The 17313-nt window shown below is 42.9% G+C and overlaps 2 protein-coding genes across 4 annotated transcripts in view; one reads left to right on the top strand and one right to left on the bottom strand.

Moving 5' to 3' along the window:
- ankrd11 (ankyrin repeat domain 11) overlaps window positions 1–9105 on the bottom strand; it is a 92335-nt gene extending 83230 nt beyond the window's left edge. Inside the window, exon 1 of one of the 3 annotated variants that reach the window (XM_035628390.2) lies at window positions 7682–9105. The gene's annotated coding sequence lies outside the window, so the exon portion shown is untranslated. Of the gene's footprint in view, window positions 1–6605; window positions 7661–7681 lie in introns of those variants that run through there. The other 2 variants (XM_035628391.2, XM_035628389.2) reach the window with 2 other exon arrangements.
- Window positions 9106–9700: 595 nt separating this feature from the next.
- Window positions 9701–17192, top strand: spg7 (SPG7 matrix AAA peptidase subunit, paraplegin). The gene is made up of 17 exons (XM_035628392.2): window positions 9701–10318; window positions 10746–10848; window positions 10946–11035; window positions 11146–11390; window positions 11508–11647; window positions 11787–11889; window positions 11971–12096; window positions 12283–12445; window positions 13189–13362; window positions 13441–13565; window positions 13788–13890; window positions 14104–14214; window positions 14328–14443; window positions 15021–15177; window positions 15430–15593; window positions 15821–15898; window positions 15996–17192. The coding sequence occupies exons 1-17, from the start codon at window positions 10100–10102 to the stop codon at window positions 16200–16202; spliced, it is 2424 nt and encodes an 807-aa protein (XP_035484285.1). The 5' UTR covers window positions 9701–10099; the 3' UTR covers window positions 16203–17192.
- The last annotated feature ends 121 nt before the right edge of the window (window positions 17193–17313 follow it).

Raw genomic sequence — 17313 nt, 5'->3', positions numbered from 1 at the left:
CCACTTGCACAAGCGCAAAGGCCCATCTCCCCACAGTCTTCCCCTCCCCCCTTCCTGTTGTTGCATTTCAATGTAAATGGGTGGATGAATGGCTGCAGCTGGCCCATCAAAAGGCCAGCCCTGCTGAAGGGCCTTGGTGATTGAGATTCAGCCAGGCCACACCACCTCTACCCTCCCCCACCCAGCACTTTGTCACAACACCCTTACCCCCTGTCTCAGCTTATAGCTTATATCCAACATGAAGAGGACGACTGGTTACAAGAGGGCTTAAAGAAAACTGATGTAGCCGTTTGCCTCTGAGCACACTTGCAGTCGGTATGAAGCAATTTCTCAAAGTGGCAATAAATCCCAGACATTTTATTTATCACAGGGTGACAAAGGTTAGTTATGGACAAGACACGACATCCTGTTCTATCTCTACAGTGATGGGGAACAGAAATGACAAAACTGCTTTCACATACACAACCTCTCCCATCAATTGGACATCATTCTTCTGTTAAGACGTCATGTTGGAGGAGGGGGCTGAAACAGCCAGGTTCAAAAATCAGTCATGGTAATTTGATTGCTTAGGAAAAACAATATTGTTTAAGTAGTTTCCAGTTAAAAAAGCTTCAGTTTGGGTGCATTTGTGTCCCAACTCCAGTATAGCCCACTACGAAGCCCTGCAGAAAAGAATTGCCCAATCTGCAATAACAACAGGGAGACCTTTGCCTACGGGTCTCACAAAGATGGTTGAAATATTCCAATACAGATTTAGCTAGCATGAACTGCAATGGTGATTTCTTCGTAAAATGCTCTTCACTGAAGGCTGTGTATACTCAGTGAAGGACATCATATACTCTCTTTCACTCTTGGACTTGTGTGCACATTGTTCTGTTTTAAACTACAGCTTGTTAAGACATTTAGAAACATGCATATGAGTGCGTTGCCTTAGCTTTAGATAGACATGGAAAATCCTTTAAAAGGGTCTTAAGATTCAGGAGTAGAAACGGAGAGAGTACACAAGTCCAGGCAAGCTAGCCGGCCTTGTCTTCTTCCCTGTGTGTCAACTACAGGCTGAGCAGACGGTAACAGTTCCGCCCAGTGGGACCCATGACACAGCCGTCTCTGCCATCGTCTCCCAGACCTGGCCAACTAACCTCAGCACATTTCCAATGCCGTGTAAAGATAACACATCCTCACATGCAACTTCATACACATCCAATCAAAAGGCCTACTTTTGTTTTAGGACTTGCATCATCCTCAATGCATGCCTGCCTCACGTCCACAATAGTAAATTTTAGTTTTACTTTTGCAATGTTTACGCCTAGTGTCCACACTACTCCAGAGTTTGTGAAACGCTGCTGGCCCCGTTTTAGTTTTGAAACTATCTTTGTGAAGAGACACGCAATTTGCGTTCGCGAGTTCACATTAGCTTCCTGCATGACTTGACTACCAGCGGTAAATTGCAAAACAAAGCTCATCCTTCCTTTAATTAACAGTTCCACATTGGCGTCAGTCCAGTCAAAGAAGTTCATGGTCTTGCTTCTCGCCATCGCTGTTTCTAATTTGTATAATTTTTCTGCAACCAACTGCAACTAGACATTCTACTTCCTGTTTACACTAGCACATGCATGGCCGATGTACATGCATGGCCATGAGATCCTCAAATGTGTTAGTATGGACAGAGATTATTTCTGATACGGAGCTAGAAGGCTGGTAGGTTTTTCAAATGAAAACATATTAGTGAGGATGTAGCCGGGGGAACACAGCGGTTTGCTAATAGTGTTTCCTACTCAGGTTCTCTCAATGTGGAATGAACAAACATGCAATGAACAAATGAAATGGTGCCTTTTATAGCCACGACTCTCACTTATCATTCTAAATCCTCCTTTTGCATAAATCTTAAACATGGATCTATTACAACTTTTAAAGTGGCTTTTTCAACAATCTTCAAATACACAAGTTTAGTTCCCTTATTGAAATGATGTTAAAGATATACATAGTATACCTCCAGGAGCCTACTCTTCTGTGATACAAGTATTGAAATTTTCATTGTACCTGAAATTATGATTAAGCGTATTTGGTAACTTTCCCTTAAAAACAAAAGAGCACCAGATATTCCTTCTTCATGCCCTGTTGGGAAAGATCAAATGCCAAGTCTGTAAAGAGCACATTTCTGGAGCAGTAGCAGCATGCCAGAATAGAGAACCTTTCCTTTTGATGTGCAAGACACTCAGGGAAAAGACAATATTATCTAAAGTGGTGCAGTGGAGGGCTAGCACTAACCACAACCTTACATGAGTTAAATATGCCGTCAACCATCAGGACCTCCAAAACCCCAAAATGAGGCTCTACAGTCCCTGAGGGAAACAGCACTGGGGCCCGCCATTTTGTTCCATTTCGCTTCAAGGATAGGGGGTGGGAGCAAAGGACTAGGCTGAATTTCAAAGGGCTTCAGATGCCATTTGAGTATCCACCGAGATTGTGCTGGTAGAACAGCAGCTATTAAAGATTTAGACAAACTTGCTTAGGGAGGAAGAGAGGAGAGTGGGGGAGAAACAGACAGAGAGAAATAAAGGCAGAGACAGACAGAGGCAAGAAACGGGAGTAGCCATGCTTGTTTACCTAAAGGGACCACACTCTCAGCACAAGAGGGGGAGGGGAGAGCTTGCAGGCAGAGTGGGTGCTGAAGTTGCAGCCAAAGGCTTCTTTCCCCTCTTACAACCAGAACTAGCTATTGTATTCTTCCTTTAGAACCCGAGGAAGGTTTCTCAGCAATATTTAAGGAAGAAATTGCAAAATGAATTGTGCACCGTGTCAGCCACCTACGCATTTTATTATTATATAATACATCTTAATAAGAGCGCATGAGAGCAGGAGAAGAAACGCCCATTCTTTTCCCAGAACTAGAAAATGATGAATAAAGAAAACGACAAAGTTTTGTGCGAGTGTTATGTCATCCTTTCTCACAATAACAACTTCTCACAAGACCAACAGCATTTTGGCCCCTACTTAAATAATCACACCAAGTAAGGGAACATAAACAAATATGTTTTCTGCATATTGACACTCCAAACATAGCACAGGGAAATCTAATCACGACACTGGATGGAGCAATGCTATAGATAGAGGTTGACATGGAGCTACTCATCATCTATCCATCTATGTATGTACATTTCACGTATTATTTAGGCAAGGACAAGAGTTGGGCTAACATTTTTTTCACCATCTATTAACCTATCAATTGACAGATTAGCCCCTGCTGTCATAAACTGTCAAGAGATAAATATAAACCCTTTAACATCACAAATATTAAAACTAAACATATTTTTTTTAAATTGTACTTCGACAAACAACATGAACAAACCACTGACATGTAAACTAACGAGTGTAACGAGTAATACTAAGTTTTCTCTGCTGCCGAACATGGATTCTTGCAACGTGCAGCTGGGAGTTTAAGTCACGAGCTTACCAAGAGCTTTAGCTGTTGTTGTTTCACGAGACAAGAGGTTATATCACATTAAATATTATATAAAGACGAGCACTAGTTCTTCAGGGCAGTCTGGAGGCTATAGTGACTTACCACTGGGAAGTGAAGAGACAGGCGAGACAGGCCAGTCAGGCCAGGGCTAGCTGGTTAGCATGCTAACTTCAGTGGAAGCAAATGAGTAAGAGAAATAGAAACAAACCAAGAGTCAGCATTGGTGTTTCTACCACTGGAGATGATTTCAGCTAAAATGTATGGATTCATACATTGGGCATCTGCCATTAACACAAAGAAGGAAGTGGTGGGACACAATAGAAAACAGGGGTCAACATTATGATTGCTGGTAGCCAGTTCAGCTTTGGGTGGCCATAGATGCCAGATTACTTTATAGTAATCAGTTATAGCTTAATAGCTGCATAAATTATACGCCAAATTTCATTTTTAAATCTAACCAAAAGCACATTAGAAGTTAGGGGCCAGGAAGGAATACAAAAAGATTTCACCAGGAACATTCGGCTCAGCTTAACTAAATAGACTATGTAAAAGTGACAGATAAAATTTGCAGGGTCACAGGTAAATTTTGAGAGGAATAAAGTAAAGTAAATATGTGTAACTGAAAACTTAATATGCAGAGTCATATTTATCCTGTGAAACTACTGCAGTGTAGGGGTGGGCGATATGGCCTCAAAATTATATCATGATATTTCAATGAAATGTGGTTTGTCGTCCCATAGGCTGTTATAACTACAGACAGATTTTTGACTGTTCATCGAGGTCCACGTTTCACGATGTGGCTCGGACGTTAGCATGCACTGTTACGTTGGTGCGTGACGTGGACGGACAGGTCCTGGCAGACGAATTAAAACCGCCTGGCGAGTAGTCACGTCCTTGCAACATGTAAGCTTTATTTGCTGTCGCTTCCTGGGCTGACGCGATGCCCTCGTTCTCAGACATCTTTGGGCTTGTCGTTGTTGAGCTTGTGAACGTAAATGCGTAATACGTCATCACGTTGCTATATCATTGATGTCACACTTTTTTTTATCACGTACAAATTTATACTGGTATTGTCATGGACTGGATGATATGGCACAGCTGCCCAAAAGTGGTCATCATCCTTGATATGTCTAGCTTGTTCTCTCACTTTCACACTTATTGTGTTTTTGCGATGATGCATTAACAGAGTTGTGTTTGCCTGTGACTCAACCTTCTACTCGGCTAATGAAAACACATCGTAGGATGTCCACGAATCAGACGGGCAACAACAGCATCAGAACCGAAACAGAGAAATCCTACTTTGCCTTTATATTACACAAAATGTCTGTGTGAACCTGGGCTACAATCACAACCTGTGACCTTTCTGGCCTCAGCAAAACTCTATTTGCTGCTGCACACAGCAAATGTTCCTTAATTCTACAGTTCAACTTAGCAACAGGGGAAAAATCCGACCATCTCTATTCAGTTCAGGAGTGTCAATCAGCATGACAATTATCCATACTTAAGACAAGATATGTATTTGACTGAGAAAGCTAAAATGTCTCAAAAACACTCTGGGATATAAATGTTCAAACTGTTCAAATGTCAAAGAACGAAAACACTTTTGCAATGAAATTGGCTTAGCAACAGAAAAACATCACAAAAATGAATTGTGATGAGATTTTCAATTAGTATGTGGGTTATCATATGGCTTCGTGATGTAAACACATCAGCCATGTATGATAAGGCACAGGAGTGGGAAATTCTGCAAAAAAAAGCCTTGTTTATATTTACATCCCAAACATTAACATCTCCATGTGTACAAGAACAGAGCACTAGGTACCATTTTAGATCGAGACTTTAACTATAGCACAGAGAAATTGGACCTACGCAAGCTCCGGGGAGACAGAGATATGCATCACTGCCTCTGCAGTGTAGTCAACATGAACGCCCCAACAAACTAAAACACTCTCAGTCTCATCTTGGTGGAAAACACCACCAGCGGCACTGCAGTGTTTTCCTCAGCATTGGTACTGCACCAAAGTGGAGAGAGGTTCTCTTCTTCAGTTTCCTCCTACAGCTGATCTCTCACATCCAACCTGGCTGTGCCACTACTTTACATATTGTTTACCACAGAAAACGCAGGCACGCCGCTGAACCAAGTGAGGTAATCACAGTGACAGTTATCCATCCATTCAGCCCACTGACTATTTACAGACATTTCCAGATAGACTGTGCGCATTTCAAACCACAACTCTTGTATACATGTATATGTATGTATATCTGCATAGCACTTATATTACATATTTACATGTTTTAAGCTATATCGTTCTGAACATCTAGTTCATTGCCTCCCTTTCCCACAGGCTGGTGGCATATCCATTTCGCTTTGGGGCTGGAGCAGACCAGCAAATGGACAGGATTTCATGACAACAACTTATGACAGTGCACACTTCACTGAGTATTGTATTGTGTCCGGTCACCTGCAAATTAACTATCATCGCCATTGTGACGAACAAAACAGGTCCAGGTTTGGATGTTATTAATTGATCCCCCTGGGAAATGCAATGGTAATTAGTGCGTGTGATATTGAAGAAAATGCCCCTTGGTGCCAGATCCAGAAAGTATGCAACTAAAACATTACTGCACTGATCATAAGGGAGATAAGTGTGAGCCTCCCAACGCACTTGCACAAGGCCGATCTGTTATTCTGGAGGCGTGCGTGTACGTGCCAGGTACACAGAACTAGATTCTCACTCGAAGTGAACACCGACACGCTGTAAAGTGTCAGTCCCATCACGCACGAGCAACAGCTAAATTAAAATCGACCAAAACAACATCAGGTGGGCTTACCTCACCACAATGTGCAACACTCTTAATAGATAGAACTATATTCTCCATCTGATCCTCAGCATGTATTAGGAGGGGGGGGGCTCAGCAGAACCACTGACGGGCTGTTACATAAACAGAGCAGCGTGGCAAACTATGTGCGTATCTCCAAGGGAAAACTAAGGAAACGTAATGAAAGTAGCACGTGCTCGAACGTCGTGAGAAAATGACGATATTCAAGTTGACCTTTGTCGCGACACACAACACCCCGGGTCGCCGACCGGCGGCAATAGTCCCGTTTGTTGTTGTTGACGCTTTGCTAATTGCGACTTACCTGGGTTTCGGGATTTCCACTAATTCAGACAGTTAAACGAAATCGTGCGTTAGTCGACGCCGCGGTGCGTTCGGCCGATGCTGGACGGTCCCATTTGTCGCCGTCGGTTCAGTAGATACTGGCCCGGAGACATCCGCATACACTCGCGACGACCATCGCAGCTCCGCGGAGCCGAGGCTAGCGCTAGCTTGTTCGACCCGCACAGACCCGCGAACACACGTCCAAAGAAAAGAAGACCAAAAGATCCACGACGACTCGTTTACAGCGCAGCTATTTCATCTCCAACACAAACTAGGAACCCTCGACGGTCCATTTGCACAGCGGTACGCTTGCCTTGGGTGGACGTATACCATCAAAAATATCGTATTTTGTTTCGGTTTAATCCTCTCCGCCAGCCCATTCGAGTGCTTTTCGAGCGGCCTTTGACTTCGCTGTGTGGACGTACGGGACGGAAATGCCTTCGGGATGAAACGACCGCGCCGATTGGCGCTGGTGTTGTAGGCGGAGACCGTTTCCGCGTACTGTGAAACTGACGCCATTTTGGATCTAAAACAGAATTCCGTGGCCGCTCCAGGACAAACGCCAGCTTGGGTCCAACATGGCTGACCGCGATTCGCAGTTTCAAACGCAATAGACCACACTCCATTATATAGTTGGAGACCGAGAAAAGGAAATGGAGTACCAGCGTTGGCTGCGCTTGTTTTCTACATCCTCAGAAAACGTAAACTGTCTTTACGAACGTGTATTGCCAATATTTTTTACTTTATAATTTATATCTAGTTCGCTGTTTATACATATACATTTTTCATACGCCAATTAAACCGTGCAATTTACAGCTAAATCAAGATAAGATAAGATAAACCTTTATTCGTCCCACAATGGGGAAATTTGGGAATTACAGCAGAAAGTGGACACAAAAAAGCAATAGTATGTACAAAATAAAATAAAACAAAACATTAAATAAAAATATATACAGACCAGTATCAATAGTTGCCGTATATGTATGAATATATGCAAAGCTGCGATTTAAAAAAAATATGCAATGATGTATTAACCCATTTTAATGGGTCACTCACTTTCTCATAAATGTATGATCACCAGTCGTGGCTCTTCAGTTGAGGCCAGGGAGGCAGCGCCTGCTCAGGAATTTGAGTGGAGAAATAAAAAAGAAGTTATATGTGATGACAATAAAACGCCATTCAGTTTGAGATTCTGTATGAAAAGTGAATATAATGCAATCTTGTTCAGGTTATTGCCAGGGGGGCGACTACTGTTGTGTAACTGTGTGAGATCAATCAGCTATCAAAGGCACATGGATCTGTGTTAATCAAAGGAGTTGGAAACGGCCTTGTCTCCCTTGATGAAGAAAAACAAAACAAAAACAATCAGAATTGAGTTTATTGCTGTTTTCAGCAGAATTCTACATCTCTACCACAGTAATCTTTTTATTGTTTTAAAGGGAGTCTCGCAGAGTGAGTCTGAATTTTTTGACCAATCACATATTGGTAATATTGCACATATTGGTAATATTGTTTAATATTAAAGGTATTTAAGAGAAACGCCTACAATGGAGGGCCAGGAGGGAATATACTGCAATATGTACAATTTTCATTCCAATTTTCATTCCAACACCAGCTACAAATAAAAAATAATAATCAAAGATAAACTCTGAAACTAAACTTAATTCAGAAGACAGCAGGTGGTTCACCCATCTTCAAAATTGATACCTACTCGCGATTTGAATATTATAAGTCTCTGCAGCTAGATTGTAGTGGGATGCACATTTACAAAAACTAGAATGTGTTTGTTCTCGCGCTCAGTGAAATTACCCACCAACCGCCACTGGTCCCCAGAAAGGGTCAGACCTCACATACGTCATACGGGCAATGTGAGTGAGCGAGAAAGCGGAGCGTGCCGGTGCAAACAACAGACGAACCCATGGTGAGACGCGAATGGATGAAACGAAGGCTCCCATTGGCTCAAATAAAAACTCCTGCTCTCTCATTCGGCGGCTTAAAACGTCACTCAAACCGACCTGTACACGTCTCTGTTCCCTACGTTATTATTCCCTTCATTATCTCAAACTGTGATGGAGGTACGAGGACCAGTGAGCTGCTTTTGTTCTGCATACGAGTTGCTAAAGACCCAGTTAAAGTTCACGGATTTGTGCTCCTTTAAAGAAAAGAAGTGGGACGTCATTATTAAAATGTACCTGCTGTGTTGATGTGATTATCTGCAAATAAAACCGGAAGACTGTGAACGACACAGCTCCACGACACTCCATCTGAAAATATGTCAGAGGGTTTTTACTAGTTGGATCGAACAACTGTCAACAGAATGTGGATATGGACCATCGGACTCCATAGCTCTGTTCCCTCGACCTAACTACTAGCGCTCTCTGCTGGTGGACTGCCACAGTGTCAACAACACATATGGAATACATATTTAATACATTTATCAGAGTTCACTTCATACATTGTATATGAAAAATCTGCAGTGTGTTATGCTTTTGTGATTTTTTTGAATTTGTACTGATCTATTAATATGTATGTCTTGATTGTGCTGTTTTTATTTTTTCACAGAACTTTATTTACCTTCTTATAAATAGGTCAAACATAAACTCAGAACAGGATTGAGTTGAACACTGAAGATGATGATAAAGGGTACCTACAAATAAGGCTAAACGTATTTCTACTTAAAACACATTGCAGATATCTAAAAGAGGGGGAAAACACATGGGTACAATTGTATGCTCAGCTGTTTTCACATTGTCAGAGAAAACAAAGATTGGATATGAGGATAACAAAGATTCAAACAAACTGTAAGGCAGTTTAATCTTACTAAATGCTACTTCTATGAATATGAAACTCGGCCTTGAACGTAAGTTTATCAACAAAAAAAAAATAGGCGGAATCGAAAAATAAAACGAATCGATAAACGAGTAAATGCAATCACAGTTTCACAGTAAAGGTGATCGAAGGTGAGACTGGAGATTGCGGCGCTACATTTTTAATTGCGTAATCACTGCGCAAATGACTGCGCAGCCGGGAGTTCCTCGAAGAACCGCGGGTTCAAAGTTCGACACAAAGATGTTGCGAAGCCTACGAGGTTTGTTAAACGGCCGCCTGCGACGCAAACGCTAACACAGATTAAAGACAGTCTTTGAGGTTATTAAAATTAGGCAATGGCGACAACGTCAGATTTAGAGTAAATCCGTTTTGTTTATGACAGACTGTTTGGTTCGTGCGCCTTTTTGCGTACGTAGAAAGTCTGGGAGTGGGTAGTTGTGGTGTCGGTTTCCAGCTGACATCTTTGCTCGCTAGCACGGTTGAATAACATAGCATGCTAGCTCCGCACGGGGGTGGAGGTAAACAAACCGATTGAAACAGACACGTCGGGCTCAATGGGACATTGATAACTGTTGACATGACAACCGTCCAGTTGACATGACAACCGTCCAGTTGACACACCGCAGTTAGTGACCCCCGGCAGACATGTCAGCGATGTTGCTGCAGCGCCGCGCCGACCTCTGCAGGAGGCACGGTGCTCGTGTGTTGTGGACACTGACGAGGCGAAGCGCCCACGTTCGAGCCAACAAGCCGCTGTTCGGCGACAACGTTCCAAATGTGCTGCTCCGATGCGCCAGTGTCCGGAAGACGCTTCTCTGCAGACCCCAGAGGACAATCACGGGTCAGCCCCAGGAAGTCATCCAGGTACAAACGGACGGAACAGACCAGAGATTCACTGAACACGCGCGAGCTAACGAGTCCATTTCTGTGGGAATCTAGTAAAGTCTAGACAACCAAAAAGAAGTCGTTACCATAGGAACATGTTAGTCAATGACGTGTGATCTGATCAGCCTTTTAATCCGACTTGTTACATGAACACACACACACACAGACACACACACACACACACACACACACACACACACACACACACACACACACATCAACACGCAGACACACACACACACCAACACACACTATTAAATTCTGCTGTAGATGAATAATCCAGTCAGAGTCAAATCCATTGTTTTGTCAGAAAGTTTTAGTGCAACCCTCAGTACTGGTTTTTATTTCCCCCTTGTGATGGTGTTGTATTGTTATTGTTATTGTTATTACTCTTCCTCCCTATTAGAGTCTTCTCCACAGACCCTTGAGTCCTGGCATGCTGGGAATGAGATACGAGTTAATCCGGAGCAACCTCCTGAGGAACCCTGTTGGTTTGGTAAATCTATTAGGTAAACAGTCGGTTATATCAACCTCGGCGTGATTGTGAAATTATGCATTGATGATTGTATTTTACTTTCTCATGACGAAAAACTACTTTGACCTCAGGGGCGACCAACTTCTTCAGTACATCTCAATCTAAACAAGAGAAAAAAGAAAGTAATGAACCTAAGGGGAAAACTCCGGAGGAAGATGAAGGTCAGTGATGAATTGCTTTGGCATGCGGCAGCTCAATAACTCGACAACATCCGCCTGTGAGCTCTGACATGTGTTGTCCCTCTTCCTCCACGACCCGCCTCACCTTTCAGAGGAGAAGAAACGCCGTGAGCAAGAGGAAAAGATGTACCGGGATCGCCTGGTTACCCTCGTCATCATCTCGCTCATCTTTACCCTGCTGAACTCCATCAGCAGCAGCATTGGTGGCAACATCTCCTGGAATGACTTTGTCAACGAGATGTTGGCCAAGGGAGAGGTGTCACGTGTACAAGTTGTCCCAGAGAGTGACATCGTGGAGATCTACCTTCACCCGGGCGCGGTTATCTTCGGGAGGCCTGTATGTTGTGCAGGTTTTAATGCAAAACATGCAACTTTCATAACTTTCATAACTTTCACAGCAGATATGCACACTCGAGCTCTCATTTCCTGCCATATTTGTTTTCTTGCTTTGCAGAGGCTGGCACTCACGTACAGAATGCAGGTTGCCAACATCGACAAATTTGAGGAGAAGCTCAGAGCTGCTCAAGAGGAGCTGAATATTGACACCAAGGACAGGATACCGGTGTTGTACAGACGCACTGGATTCTTTGGGAAGTAAGAACATGCCATTTCTCAATGCATACCATTTAAGAGGGGGGGCTGTATTTTTTAACATCTTGAAATGCATACATTGAAACAAAAAAAGAATAGGGTGGAAATATACAATGTTTTTTTTCATCTTTTCTCTTTGCAGTGCAGTTTACGCTCTGGGGATGGCTGCTATCGGCGTGGCCATTCTCTGGTATGTCTTCCGACTGGCAGGCATGGCTGGCAAAGAAGGCGGCTTCAGTGCTTTTGTGAGTGACACCACGACATGAGCATATTGGCATTTACTATTGTTGTCGTGTAATAATTGCGTATCAAATCGTGCCCAACAGAATCAGCTGAAGATGGCCAAGTTCACCATTGTGGACGGCAAGTCGGGCAAAGGTGTGAGCTTCAAAGATGTAGCTGGGATGCACGAGGCTAAAACTGAAGTAAAGGAATTTGTCGACTACCTCAAGGTAAGAAACCAGACTCGACTAAAATGTCTGTCTCGTTTAATACATTACCCGTGCTTTTTATGTAAATGACTGACTATTCAATCCAAATTAAGTAATCTAAGGATGAAGTGAGCAAACTTTTAACACTTCAATTAACAATAGCAGTCCAATAATTCGCTTCACTGACGTTTTCCTCTCTGTTGTCAGAGTCCAGAGCGGTACCTCCAGCTGGGAGCCAAGGTTCCCAAGGGTGCGCTGCTGCTTGGGCCTCCGGGCTGCGGGAAGACGCTGCTGGCAAAGGCCGTGGCCACTGAGGCCCAGGTGCCTTTTCTAGCAATGGCTGGCTCTGAGTTTGTGGAGGTCATTGGAGGTGTGTAAAAAAAAAAATTTGATAAACCAATGTCATATACCTAGGCCGATAAATACTTTTTGTTGCACAATATATCCTCCCAGAAATTATTGTAATTTTGAGGCCATTTTTTGATACTGAATCATGTGTGTTTGCAGTTTAGTCCTATCGGTCGTTGCGCGTGCAAGTCGTCCACCGTTTGTGTCGCTGCTGAGAGAAATGTGTCCAAAGTTTAGACTTGTGTTTAGGCCTCAGACACAACAAGCATTCAGAAGACATGGTGCCTTTGGAAAAATACTAAGAAATCCATATTTTCTGACATTTTATAGACCAATAAGAGTAGCTGATTACGACGAGAACAGATGTTACGTCAACAAACATGTAGACACTGGATTATTATTGAGGTCCATAAAAATGTTTGAGTTATTCATGTATCGTACAATAATACAATAACGTAATTATTGTGACAGGCCTCCATATACCACAGTATTTATTTATAGCCCAACCTGTGAGACTATATGTCTGACCCTGTTTTAAAGGGCAGTGATATACTGTAATTTATTAAAAGATGTAAACGAAGAAAACCCATACTTAGCCAGCACATACACATTGCTGATGATTATTTTTCAATATTTTGTTGTGTGTAATTTTTATTTCCAAAATTCTGAAACTCCCGAGTAAATAAAGAGGATTTATTGGTCAAATCATTTAGATTAGACAATGAATGTTCCAGTTGTGATCGGACGCACTGTTTTGGTTTTCAGGCCTGGGAGCTGCCCGGGTAAGGAGTTTGTTCAAGGAGGCTCGTACCCGAGCACCTTGCATCGTCTACATCGATGAGATCGATGCCGTGGGGAAGAAGCGCTCCACCAACATGTCGGGTTTCTCTAATACCGAAGAGGAGCAGACCCTCAACCAGCTGCTGGTAGAGATGGACGGTGAGTGAAGCTCTCCGAGCAGGTTGTTGTCATCGGGGACCGAATGATGACGCCCTGATTATCTTCCTCTCGTCACAGGAATGGGCACGACGGACCACGTCATTGTCCTCGCTTCCACCAACAGGGCAGATATCTTGGACAACGCTCTCATGAGACCCGGCCGACTGGACCGGCACATCTTCATAGATCTGCCCACACTGCAGGTTTCACCTTTTTCTTTCATAGTCTGTTGAAGTTGTAAGTTATGTATCATGTGTTGCAACTACTCCTTTCCTGCAAATTAGTATCCTACTGAGTTGTTCCATTGGACATTCTCCAACAAACATAAACAAACTATACCAGGGCAAGTGAACCGTGTTGATTGTGTCGGAGATAAATGGAGAGTTTGTCAGTTAAAATCTAGTTTGTTTTTTGTTTAATTGCAGGAGAGGAAGGAGATCTATGAGCAGCATCTGAAGATCCTGAAGCTGACCCAACCTGCAGATTTCTACTCTTTGCGTCTGGCTGAGCTCACCCCGGGCTTCAGTGGTAATCACATTTATACTGTTTTGTCCTCATGTTAATCTATGAGCATCTGTGGCCATAACAAAGTAATGGCCCTGCACCCATGAATAAACATAAACTCTCGATCAGCAAATACGAAAACATCTTCTGCACGTTGTACAACACAACGCGGATTCTTCGATCACCCCATATGGTGATCGAAGAATCATCTGTCACCAACTCACTTTGTCTCTGCAGGTGCGGACATTGCTAACATTTGTAACGAAGCGGCGCTGCATGCTGCCAGAGAAGGACACAAGTCCATTGACACCTTTAACTTCGAGTATGCAGTGGAGAGAGTAATAGCAGGTACAATGATACGAACCCTGTGTCATGAGAAAAAAAATACATTTCATGTGTCTGCGTTGCTACCCTGAAAATATCTGACAAATGTGTGTGTGTGTGTGTGCGTGTGTCTGCAGGAAGCGTAAAGAAGAGTAAGATCCTGTGTAAAGAGGAGCAGAGAGTGGTCGCCTTCCATGAGTCAGGACACGCCCTTGTGGGATGGTTACTTGAGCACACAGAGGCAGTCCTGAAGGTAACATAGTGCTGTATCGCTGCTTTCAGACATGAACTGAAGTCCGTACACTTCTTTGGAGTCGGTTCCTGGAGACCTCTATAGGAACCGACTCATTTTTGCAACCAGTGAAGTCGCCTTCTGCTGGTCATTCCAGAGAATACAGGCTTCAGGCACGTTCGCATAGGCTTCACGTTCCGGACCCGGCGTCCCTTTTTATTTACAGTCTATGGTATGATTTGTATAATACAAATGTTGCTCCCCGGACATTTTCCGGAACTATTCCTGCCAGCCCCCATTAAAAAATTCCGGAGAATGTCCGAGTGAGCCCATAGGAGAATACAGCGAGGAACACAGAGAGCAAGTGGGCACAGTTGTGACAGTTGTGACAGTTGTGACCACAGTGACAAGAAGTCCTCTATACAGACAGACAGACAAGGCAAGGCAAGGTGAAAACAATACCGGCAACGCTTTCGCAGCTGGTAAGACAGTAATTTGAAAAACAGAAGCAAGGCCATATCTTTAATTCTGCTACAGTCATTTTTTTTTTTTTACCATTTGTGGTTAAATAACTGATGGATCACTTGGTGTGTTTCAGGTGTCCATTGCCCCTCGGACTAACGCAGCCCTGGGATTTGCCCAGATCCTGCCCCGTGAACAGTTCCTGTTCACCAAGGAGCAGCTGTTTGAGCGCATGTGCATGGCTCTGGGTGGAAGAGCCGCAGAAGCTATCACCTTCAACAAAGTGACGACAGGTATCGACCGCAATCACAGCCCTGCTCACATGCATCTTCGGAAAAAAACAAAACACTTCTCACTTACCCTGCCGCTTATTGCCTTTAAGTAATGTCTTCATAGCTTCCCACTTTTCAAATTCCTTGCACCTCATTATTACTCCTAAATTAAATCTGATTGTTTTACTTATTTCAAGAGTGTAAATGATGAATTGCAGAACATCCAAATATCGAGTCGACTGTGATTGAAATATCCTCACTCTGTGTCCCAAGGAGCTCAGGATGATTTGCGCAAGGTGACACGTGTGGCCTACTCCATGGTGAAGCAGTACGGCATGTGTGACAGCGTCGGACAGGTCTCATTCCCAGAGACAGAGGAGCAAGGTGCCGTCGGGCGTCGTCCTTTCAGCCATGGCCTGCAGCAACAGATGGACCTGGTGGGTTCCTCAAATTAAGCACACTGATGTTGTCATAATGAGTTTTGGTTAGCCCCTTTATATCCTTGAATTAAAGAAAAATAACGTTATCATTCAAAATGACAACAGCGTTTTTTTCTGAAGTAAGATTAGTTCCTTTATCGTGTCCCTCTTTATCTCATCTAGTTCACACTGGTGGTCGTTTCATGTTATCAGAAAGATTTAACAGCTTTTATTTCTTCTTTCAGGAGGCCAAGCTGTTGATAGCCAGCGCCTACAGGCGCACAGAGAAGCTGCTGCTGGACAACAGAAACAAGCTGATAATGGTCAGTTGGTCCTTCTTCGATCATACATTTTGGCTACATCCACACTACTTCCGTTTTTGGTTTCAAATTACATCTCTGCTGCTACTTTTTTTCCCAGTTGGCCAATGCCCTGTTGGAGCGCGAGGTGGTGAACTACGATGATATCGAAGCGTTGCTCGGCCCCCCGCCTCATGGGCCCAAGAAGATGATCCTCCCTCAAAGCTGGGTGGAGGCCGAGAGGGACAAACAAGACACGGGAGATGACGAACCTCAACCGCCTTCTCGCAAACGCGAAGAGGATGAGATGAATCCGCAGATGCTCTGATCTCAAAGTGTATGTTGTGGAAAAATGATTTTCAAACTGCTGCATTCTGAAGCTTTATTTGCCTAAACGTGAACTCATCAGAGTTTCTCAGATTCTACAACCCATGCAGACTTTTGTGAAAATGAACATCTGCACTTATTTCTGATGCGTGTAGATACTGTGTAGGAAAAAAAGAAACCTGCATAAGCGAGTGCAAAATTATTATTTTTGGGTCAATTCCATTATTTTTTTCACTTGTGAGCTGCAGAGCCATATTATTATTATTATTATAATACCCTGGAAGCAATAGCAACAAGTCTATTTAATCACAATGTCTCTAACTAGCATTACGTTACAGACAGAAAAACCTTCTAATCAGTGTTTCTGTTGTGTGTAATCAACAATTAAAAGCTTTTTCTTTGGATTCCACAACCTGAGCTAGATGTGGAATCATTTCATGCACACGTACTGTCGCACTGTACACGAAAAACAAATGTTGACTGTAAAGGTGAATTTTCTACTTTGTAAGAGATGCCTATACGCAACAAAAGAAAATCTTTGCATTCATTCAGGTGACTCGCATCTACACAAACACATTAAGGTCTGAAATATGTTGGAATATGTAGGAAAGAATTATGACACTTTGTAGAAAATTACTTTGGAAAATTATGCATAATAGAGTGAACCTTTTTGTTTTGGAACAGGCTGAAGCAGTGGTGGCAAATTAAACTGCTCTCCATCATTTAGGAACTTTTCCATATTCTACATTTCAAATACCCCTCGTGAGTTGAACTTTAAAAAGCTTCTGTCGTGTTGGCGAATAAGCAGCAGATATTAGTTCCACACAGCTTTGCCTTCTGTCATCGAGAAACGCGTTGAATTAATAGATGGAATATGAAGAGGTAGAGACGTCATTAAAGAAAAGAACATCCTTGTCTGAGGGGCCATGTGTAGGTTTGTGAATATGACGTCCCAACAGATGGTATTAAAATAAATATTTAAATAAATGAATATTGTGTGTTCTTTATGTAGCATTAAATTACTGTGTGTGCGTGCGTGTACATTGAACATTATAGACCCTCAATAAAATATTTACATTTATTCTGCAGACACCAGTAAAACCCAAATTCAA

This window comes from Scophthalmus maximus, chromosome 4 (assembly GCF_022379125.1).
Source record: "Scophthalmus maximus strain ysfricsl-2021 chromosome 4, ASM2237912v1, whole genome shotgun sequence".
In the NCBI taxonomy this organism is placed as follows: Eukaryota; Metazoa; Chordata; class Actinopteri; order Pleuronectiformes; family Scophthalmidae; genus Scophthalmus; species Scophthalmus maximus.
The sequence above is the reverse complement of the archived record's forward strand: the minus strand, read 5'-3'. Positions and strand labels throughout refer to the sequence as shown.